Source organism: Arachis stenosperma, chromosome 2 (genome assembly GCF_014773155.1).
Source record: "Arachis stenosperma cultivar V10309 chromosome 2, arast.V10309.gnm1.PFL2, whole genome shotgun sequence".
In the NCBI taxonomy this organism is placed as follows: domain Eukaryota; kingdom Viridiplantae; phylum Streptophyta; class Magnoliopsida; order Fabales; family Fabaceae; genus Arachis; species Arachis stenosperma.
The window spans coordinates 84,098,577-84,109,450 of NC_080378.1; the positions used below are offsets into that span (position 1 = coordinate 84,098,577).

The window sequence follows — 10,874 nt, forward strand, 5'->3', positions numbered from 1 at the left end:
AGTTGGTATCAGACCAGAATCTCTACACTGTGTCTCTGATTTATAGATATGGCTGACAGTTCCTTAGTCATTAATCACGAACAAAAGGAGAACACCACTTCTACTCCATCAGATTTAAAATATGAGCAACGGGTACTAGTTAGTGGTGACTCCCATTCAGTTCAGATCACCACATTTCGACTCAATGGGTCAAACTACCTTAGGTGGTTTCAATCAGTTCAGATGTACATTCGTGGAAGAGGGAAGATTGGATATCTCACCGGTGAGCGAAGTCAGCTTAACGTCATTGACACACAATATAATGTGTGGGATACCGAAAATTTCATGGTGATGACATGACTGGTAAACTCAATGGAGGAGGATATCAGTAGTAACTATATGTACTATACCACTGCCAAAGAATTGTAGGATAGTGTCAAGGAGATGTACTCTAATCTTGGGAATAAATCCCAGATTTATGAACTTACTCTAAAAGCTAGAGAAATTCAACAAAGGAGTGACAATGTCACCAAATATTTTCACACATTGAAACGGGTGTGGCAGGACCTTGACCACTTCAATAACTACAAGTGAATTTCAGCCATTGATGCCAAACACCACCAACAAACAGTGGAAGAAGGGAGAATATTTCAATTTCTTGCAGGCCTCAATGTGGAGCTAGATGAAGTTCGTGGCAGAATTATTGGAAGAGCAATCCTATCTTCAATTGGAGAAGTTTTTGCTGGGGTTAGAAGAGAGGAAACTCGTAGAGCTGTGATGATGGGGGAAGGTAAGATTGAACAGACTTCTTTAGAGTCTAATGCACTCTTAGTGGCACCGGCTGCACTTAAAAGTTCATCAAATCAGAAGCATCCCTCCAATCTTTGGTGTGACCACTGCAATAAACCTCGTCACACCCGAGAAACCTGCTGGAAGATTCATGGAAAACCAGCACATCTTAAAAGCAGCAAACCTGGTTCCAAAATATGTTCTACCCCAACTGCTCATGAGGCTGAAAAATGATCCTTGAGTAAGGAACAGGTTAAGCAGCTCATAAGGCTGTTAAATTCCAGTTCCGTATCTAGTACTCCTAGTGGTTCTTTAACCCAAACAGGTAATTTTAGTACTCCTATGTCCCTTAACTGCACCTCAAACTTGAATGCACCATGGATTGTCGATTCAGGTGCATCTGACCATATGACCAGCCTCTCTCTTTTATTTAAACTTGTTCTCCTTCTTTTGAAAATGAGAAAATTAGAGTTGCTAATGGTAGTTTTTCATCTATTGCTGAAAAAGGTACAATTAAATTGTCTAAAAACATTGACCTAAGAAATGTCCTACATGTACTAAAGCTTTCTTGTAATCTTTTCTCTATTAGTAAAATCTGCAAGGATTCTAATTGTGCTGTGACATTCTGACACTAATGGTATTTTTCAAGACCAGACATCGGGGAAGATGATTGGCAGTGCTAAGATGATGGACGGGCTCTATCATTTTGAGGATATTTCGGAAGATAAAGTAGCTCAAGGATTTAGTGGTATAAGTTCTATGCCTATAAAGGACCTAATAATGCTCTGGCACAATAGACTAGGACACCCTAATTTTTCATATCTCAAACATTTGTTTCCAAGTTTGTTTAAGAATATTGATTCTTCCTTATTTAAATGTGAAAGTTGTATTCGTGCAAAGAGTCATAGAGTTTCTTATTACTCTCAACCTTATCATGCATCTAAACATTTTCAGTTAATTCATAGTGATGTATGGGGTCCATCGAAAATAACAACTCAATTTGGAAAGAAATGATTTGTGACTTTTATTGATGACCTCACATGACTATGTTGGATCTATCTCATGCATAAAAAATCTGAGATTTCTAAAATTTTTCAATATTTTTTAAAAATGGTAGAAACTCAATTTGACATAAAAATTTCAATATTAAGAAGTGATAATAGTACTTAATTCTTTAACAAAAATCTTCGTGAATTTCTTCAAAAAAAAAAAGGGTATTCAACATCAATCTACATGCTTCAATACACCCCAACAAAATGGCATTGCTGAAAGGAAGAATAAACATCTTCTTGAAGTAGCACGTGCCATTATGTTTGAGGGTAATGTTCCAAAGTATTTATGGGGAGATGCTGTCCTAACAGCAGCCTATCTCATAAATTGAATGCCTACGCGTGTGTTAAATTACTGCACACCGTTGGATACTTTTAAAAATAATTTTTCAGCATGTAGGTTATATTCTGATTTATCTTTAAAAGTATTTGGTTGTACTGTATTTCTGCATACACTTTCACCCCGAAGTAAACTTGATCCAAGGGCAGAAAAATACATTTTTATTGGCTATTTCCCAAGTCAAAAGGGGTATAAATGTTTCAATTCACACACAAAGAAATGTCATGTAAGCATGGATGTTACTTTTTTGGAACATGAAACATTTTTTCAGAAAAAATTTCTTCAGGAGGAGAGTCTAAGTGAAGAAAATTTTTTGCATGAACCTTTACCCACTCCTATCTTACATATTGAGGATACAACTTTCACTGATCAAATAAATTCTAAAATAACTGCCAAAAAAGATGTGCAAATCAATTATGAAATTGTGCCAGAATTAGTTGGAACACAAACAGAAAAAGAAATACCACAATCAGAAAAGGAGCTTCGATGTTATGTTCGAAAATATCCCAAGAAGAATAGAGATCAGCCCATCATCTCTGTACTGTACCTACTCAATCTGAAAACTCGGAAGACGGTCCAACTGTAGTACCTGAGGATCTTCCTGGTAAATCTGATATTGCTACTTCTAATAATAATTTGTCAATAGCCCTTAGGAAAGAAACCAGAACCTGCACCAAAAAGGTACTCAAAACCAGCACCAACTATCCTATTTCCAATTATGTCTCTTACCAAAATCTCTCTAAAAAATATTGAGCTTTTACTTCAAAAATTACAAATCTATTTGAGCCTAGGAATATAGAAGAAGCACTAGATGATCCCAATTGAAAATTAGCAATGATGGAAGAGTGGCATGCACTCAAGAAGAATGAAACTTGGGAAATTGTAGATCTGCCACAGAGTACAAAATTGGTTGGTTGCAGGTGAATTTTCAACATTAAGTGCAATGCTGATGGAAGCATAAAGAGGTATAAGGCTAGGTTAGTAGCTACAGGATTTACACAAACCTATGGAGTAGATTATCGAGAGATCTTTGCTCCATTTGCTAAACTCGACTCTATGCGGATTCTCTTATCTCTTGCTGCGAATTACAATTGGCCTTTACATCAACTGAATGTAAAGAATGCTCTCTTGAATGTTAGAGGAAGAGGTGTTCATGAAACTTCCACCTGAATTTGAGGTTGAAATAGGGAGCAATAAAGTGTGCAAATTAAAGAAATCTCTCTATGGATTGAAACAATCCCCAAGAACTTGGTTTGAATGACTTGAAATGGTGGTGAAGGGATTTGGTTATACTCAAAGCCAAGCTGACCATACACTTTTCTATAAACATTCAGCAGTTAATAAAATTGCCATCTTAATTGTATATGTGGATGATATTATTCTGACATGTGATGATAGCTTGGATCTAAAAGACTTGAAAGAAAACCTTGCAAAAGCTTTTGAAATCAAAGAACTTGGCTCATCATTAAAATAATTCTTTGGAATTGAATTTGCAAGGTCTAAGGAAGGCATTTTTATGAACTAACGAAAGTACATCCTAGAAAACATCTATAGAGCCTAACTTAAAATTGAAGCCAGATGAACCAGAAAATGTAATGGACAAAGGGAGATATCAGTGGTTAGTGGGGAGGTTAATCTATTTATCCCATATACGCCCGGATATAGCCTTTGCTGTGAGTATGGTAAGCCAGTTTATGTATTCACCTGGTCGAGAACACATGGATGCTGTCTTTAGAATCCTAAGGTACTTGAAGGGGTCGCCTGGGAAAGGGTTACTCTACAAAAACTATGGACATCTTCAAGTAGAAGCCTATACAGATGCATATTGGGTTGGAAATGTCATGGATAGAAGGTCAACATTTGGGCATTGCACCTTTGTTGGAGGAAACATAGTCAGTTGGAGGAGTAAAAAGCAGAGTGTTGTGGCACGAAGTAGTGCAGAAGCTGAGTTTAGAGTAGTGGCTCATGGAATATGTGAAGCACTATGGGCAGAGAAAATCCTACAAGAACTAAAGGTTTCCATTTCTCCACCAATAAGGTTGTATTGTGACAACAAATCTGCAATTTCTATTACCCATAATCCAGTTCTGCATGATAGAACTAAACATGTTGAAGTTGACAAGCATTTTATAAAGGAAAAGATTGAGAGAGGACAGATTTGTATTCCATATATTTCGACTACGGAACAATTGGCAGATGTTCTAACTAAAGGATTACCCAAGAAGACCTTTGATAACATAATAAACAAGCTGTCAATGAAGGATATCTTCAAGCCAGTTTGAGGGAGAGTGTTGACTAGATCAAATCAAAATCAGATTCCTAATTTATTTCATAAATCTTTTCTGTAAATAGAATTAATTATAATATCCTTTCCAGTTTTAGTTTAGCTTATTTTAAGAATTTTATGACTAGAAATCTTTTCTTATTTTAGACTAGTATTTTTCTCATTTTCTAGTTATTTCTATTTCTGTAATTTCTCTATAAAGAAATGATTTCCTGTACATTTGAATATACATAATATTCAGACATTTCAAGTGAAAACAATACGACTCTTCAAAAACCTGTGGATCTGTCGAAATTGCCATAGTTTTATGAAGCATGTCTCAAAGATCACAACTCAAGAAATAGTTATGACACTAACCGGTTCCACAGCTTCAAGGATGGATCGTGTTCCTGTCAGGATTATTGGTGATTTGGCTGAAGAAACTGACCTTTTGAACTTGTTTTCATGTAATTCATTGTTTTGAAAAGAACTACTTCTGCTCATCCATATGCTGAGATGTGAGAAGATATCAAATAACTCTGGCAAGGTAATGAATGAATTTGAGTACTTCTTTCATTCCTTGTTAATTTCAGCGACATTTATAGCTATGGGAGCATTTTAATCGGAAATGGATCCTCTCCAATTTTTTTGTTATTGGAGAGAATAAAGTGTAATTTCCCACCTTTAATTCTACAAGTAGGACCAAAAATAAATAAAAGAGAGAAATCAATGAAGGATGAGATTTTCCACTGAATACCATCCAGTTTTTTTCACTGGAGAGGATTCACTCTCCATTTTAATCTCATCCATGCCAAACTCGCTTAAAAAAAATATTGAACATTAAATATTTATTATAATAGGCACCAAGCTAGCTCAATTTTTATTTGGTTCATAAATTTTGATAGAAGGTTTTTTTTTTGGTGTAAACTTCTTTGAATGACACATTGAATCTGAAGAGTAATTAGTGAGACTACAGGCTTAGATCAGAGTCAATATTAAAATTACAATTTCATTGTCTGAATAATACATTTAATTTTTTTATAACATTTTTTCTTTTACTAATATAGTAGTAATATATAGTATCCATCTGTAATTCTTGTACTACCCAATACATCATCAAAAGGTCCTGTTATCTGCAATCAGCAAAGAAAGGTGCTTTTATATCAATTATATGTCTTAATTGGTTTCTATGTATCTAGCATGCTAACATTGATGATCTACTGGAAAAAAGTTCTCTAGAAGATAGAACTTCTGTGGAAAGCGGATGGAGTGCTCCTCATTGGCAAATGCATCTTGCTGTTGTGTGCATGCTATTATTCAGGTTTGGCATCTAAACTAAATTTAATTGTGTATTGAGGAATGAGATCATGCTTAGAGATCATTGTCCAGAAAAAATCCCATTTGATATGAATTAGGGGTGTTCAAATCCAAACCGATCCAAATTAAACCGCTTATCCAATTTAATTCAAATCGAAAACTGATTAAAACTGCACTAATTCGAATTTGAGTGAATTCTATTTTTTGCAAACCGCTGGATCGGATCGGATTTCGGATCTATTTTTTATAACCGATCCAATCCAATCTAAACCGCACAATATGCTATAATATTATTATTTTATTATTATATTTACAATTATACTTATAACATGTTCAATTTGTTATACATTTTTCTATTATTCATGTATTATTATTATTTAATAAATATTTTATGTTCAAAATATTATTTATTTATTTATTTTAACTAACCTATAATTTTATTTCTATTGTTATGTTATCGTTGGCTTTTTAAGATATTGTTAAGACTTGTTATGTCATTGTTGGTTATTTAAAATTTAATGATGAGACTTGTTATATGTATTTAATTTTTTTATTTAAAAAATCGCAAATCCAAACCGATCGAAACCGCTGTAATCGGATCGGATCAGATCGAATTTCTAAAAAAAGTTCATCCAATCCAAACCGCACTGCACATAAATTAAGCGTTCGGATCGGATGACTTTTTCTCTTAAAACCAAACTAAACCATACCGCAAATACCCTAATATGAATAAAGTAATTTTTTTTAATTCAAATTTACTGAGATTCAAACCCTAAAAACTTGTTTGAGTGCACAAACGAACTAATTAATCGATCAACCAAGTTAGTTAAAACCCTAACCATTATTGTTAGAAATAATATTTTAATTAAATTATAATTAAGAATAACATAGCCAGTATTTTTTATTACAGAATTATGTAATTATTTTATTTTATACCAATAAATAAATATATAATAATATAGATATACTTTCTTGTTCTTAAAAATATGTTGCTGTGTATAATAGTTTTTATTTCTACTTATGACTATAGTTATCTTAATAAAGTATTTTTATAAAAATTTTTAAAGAATTTTTTTTTCTTTATATTTATTTCTACTTCTATAAAATCTCTTTTAACGGTACAAACAAGCAAAAGAATGTTTCTCGAGGCATTTGATGAGAGGATGAAGAATAGAAACTTTCACGACGCAAAGAAAATAAGAATATAAAGACTTTGACTAATGGTTAGGAACCTAGGACTGAAGTCCGTAATTATGTTCGTGTCGCGAGTCAAGGTTGGTATATAGAAACATAGATTAAGACTTTCACGACCAGCAACAAGAAGAATTATGACTTTGACCAATGGCTAGGACTGAATTACGTGTCTTTGTATCGTGACTCGCGAGTCAAGGTTGGAATATAGAAACATAAATCAAAATTCACATATTTCACCAAAATGAAATGAGTAATTATCTAAATTAATTTTTAAAGATTTTAAAAATAAATATTTTAGTTTTAAAAAAAATTAATATTTAGATTAATCTTTTAAGATTTTATTTGAGCAGGTAAATTAGTTTTTAGAGTAATTATTCAGATTAGTCTCCAAAAATTTTAAAAAATAGACATTTTAGTTCAAAAAAAAATTAATACACTGATCAATTCCTAATGTTTTTTTTTGTTAGATATATGTCGACCTTTGTTATTATTAACTTAGAATTATGCATGTGAATCATGACATTAGCATATTAATACACTTTTTTTGTTATGACGTATGCCCCGCGCTAAACTCGGAATTAACATCAACACCAACAAATCGACCATATATCCCGGAAACAAACAAAGGAAATCGAAACAACCACTTGACTAAAAACACACGTAAGTCAAACACTATCTTCCAGCCGTTACTAACAATAACGGAACTCATCATCCACCACTAATACCGGAACAACCAAGTAGTATACAACACCCCATTCATCTATAAAAACAGGCCACACAACCCATAATGACTCAAGGTTACATAATCCACTCTAGTTTATTATTCTTTATCTTTTCATAAACTCACACACTTACTTGAGCGTCGGAGTGCTTTGTGCAGGTGCTCCCGCCGTCGTGTTTCAGAGGACCAAGGTTTACTCTTGGCTTCGCCCCTGGACGACGTATAGCTCGACCAAAGACGAGTAATCTCTCAGAGGCCATACATCTCGGTTCACTCAGAACGGAACATTTGGCGCCCACCGTGGGGCCCGACAATTGATCTAACCCCACCTTTTCTACTTCGTATTACACTTGGTATTTTCTTTGTGCAGGGTTTCTTAACTCTCCAACATGGCCGATAATGGAGTTCATCAAATCACTCAGGCCGAACTCTTGGCCCAGATAGCAGAACTACAAGCTGAAGTCTGAAGACTCGCCGAGTTGTCCAACACCGGCAAACGCGAGGAGAATGGCCCCAAAGGCCCAGTCAAAGACAACACAGACCTACTGAGCGTCAACCCACCAAAGAAGAGTTAACCTTGGACAATCCGTTCTCCGAGAAAATTACCAACTATCAGATGCCGAAGAATTTTACACTGCCCTCTTCCCTTGAGCCGTATAAGGGGATTGGTGACCCCCCGGCTCATATTAAGAAGTTCCAATCTATGATGTTCTTTAATGACCCTAACAATGAACATGTGCTTTGCAGGGCTTTTCCCACATACCTTGATGGAGCCGCATTGCTTTGGTTTTCAAAATTACCTGAAGGATCAATCTCTTCATTTGAGGAGTTGGCGAAGTCCTTTATCGAGTACTTCACGGCGGTGCGGATATATGTACATGGATCAGACTACCTAGGAACCATCCGCCAAGATCCACAAGAAAGCCTAAAAGACTATATGACGAGATTCGCAGAGGCCACCATGGAGATACCAGACCTGGACCCTGCTGTCCACCTACACGCCCTCAAGGCCGGTCTCAAACCCGAAAAGTTCAGAGAAACGATCGCGGTAACAAAACCGAAAACATTGGAAGAATTTCGAGAAAGGGCGGCCAGACAAATGGAGATCGAGGAACTCCGTGAAGCCAAAAAAGTAGAAAGAAGGCAACCCAGAAGGGAGGAAAGCCGAACAATAAGGTCGGCCGACAACAAAGACTCCAGGAAACCATTTAAGCTCACCCCAAAGTTTGAAAATTACACCAGGTTCAACACGAAGAGGGAGAAGATAATTAAAGAAGTACTCAATGCCAAAATAATAAAACCTCCGACAAGAGCAGGAAACTATCAAGACCAACGATTCGTCGACAGAAGTAAACACTGCGCTTTCCATCAGAAGTACGGCCATACAACCGACAAGTGCGTCATAGCAAAAGATCTGCTAGAAAGATTAGCTCGACAAGGCCTTCTGAACAAATATATTGAAGGAAGAAAACATAAAAAAAATAGTCGAGACCGAGAAGAATGCCAACAGACCTCAGGAAGCAAGGAGGACAATAAATGGTCAAATAATACACCACCAAAAGGCATTATAAATTACATTTCCGGAGGGTTTGCCAGCGGAGGTGCAACAACCTCGGCAAGAAAAAGAAGCTACCGCGCAATGTTGGCAATCGAAGGAACAACGCCACAAAACAAAGACAAGTCCGACCTTCAAATCACCTTCAGTCAGACAGACATATGCTCGTTAGCACCAAACCTAGACGACCCAATGGTAATCTCTATCCAAACAGGCGAGTTATTGGTAAGAAAAGTCCTTTTGGACCCAGGTAGCAGTGCAGATGTACTTTTTTATTCCACTTTTCTAAAAATGAAATTATCTGAAAAACTTATACAACCCTCATCCGGAGAACTAGTAGGTTTCTCTAGAGAAAGGGTCCCCATCAAGGGATACATATGGCTAAAAACAATGATAGGAGAAGACTCATTATCAAAAACTATTGATTTACAATACCTGATAGTTGATTGCTCCAGTCCTTATAATATTATTCTCGGAAGACCTGCTCTGAACATGTTCAGGACAGTAGTGTCCACTTTTCATCTATGTGTTAAATTTCAGGCACAGGACTGAAGGATAGCAACGCTCCACTTGGATCACCAACAAGCTCGGCAGTGCTACAACGCAAGCCTAAAGAAGTCAGAGACAAAAGAAAAGCATCAGCAAGAAGTCAAAGCGATCCTCAGTCAAAACGAAGTCCTAACCCTGGCCAAGCTTGATCCCCGAGCAGACACTGAAGAAAGACCTCAACCAACGGATGAACTTCAGAAAGTTCCATTGACTGCCAAGCCAAAACAAGTAACATACATCGGTCAAGCTTTACAGGAACAAGAAAGGTCAGACCTCATCGAAGTGTTACAAGCCAACGCCGAAAAGCTCAAAAGAAAAGGAACCTCGGAGCAGAAAAATCAAAGGCAACCCTAGAAGAGACCGGAAAACTCCTTAAATCTAACTTCATCAAAGAAATTCGATTCACCACATGGCTATCAAACGTGGTAATGGTAAGGAAAAACTCAGGTAAATGGCGCATGTGCGTCGACTTTACAGATTTAAATAAGGCATGTCCTAAAGATGCTTATCCCTTACTATGCATTGATAAGCTTGTAGACAATGCATCAGGTTTCAAAAGCTTAAGCTTCATGGATGCATACTCTGGTTACAACCAGATCCTCATGCATCTGGAAGACCAAAGCAAGATAGCATTTATAATTGAACATGGAAATTTTTGTTATAGAGTGATGCCATTTGGCCTAAAGAATGCAGGTGCAACCTACCAACGACTGATGGACAAAGTATTCTGTCATCAAATAGGTCGAAACATGGAAATCTATGTGGATGATATGGTCGCCAAGACCACTCAAAAGAGGTCACACTGTGACGACCTCAAGGAGATATTCGGTCAGATCCAAGCATACAACATGAGACTCAACCCGGAGAAATGTGCCTTCAGAGTGCAAGGAGGCAAATTCCTTGGATTTATGCTAATCTCACGAGGGATTGAAGCAAACCCTGAAAAACGTGAGGCAATACTTAATATGGCAAGCCCTAAAACGATGAAAGAGGTACAACAACTAGCGGGAAGGGTAGCTGCACTATCTCGGTTCCTACCATCATCATCAAACCGATCATACCACTTTTTCCAAGCAATAAAAAAGAATAAAAAGTTTCAATGGACAGAGGAATGCAAA

General features: G+C 36.4%; 1 protein-coding gene across 1 annotated transcript; it reads left to right on the plus strand.

The window, feature by feature from the left end:
- Positions 1-8,268: 8,268 nt before the first annotated feature.
- Positions 8,269-9,905, plus strand: LOC130963076 (uncharacterized). Its single transcript, XM_057889225.1, has 2 exons — positions 8,269-9,457; positions 9,748-9,905. Exons 1-2 carry the CDS (start codon positions 8,269-8,271, stop codon positions 9,903-9,905), a joined length of 1,347 nt encoding a protein of 448 aa, XP_057745208.1.
- Positions 9,906-10,874: the final 969 nt, after the last annotated feature.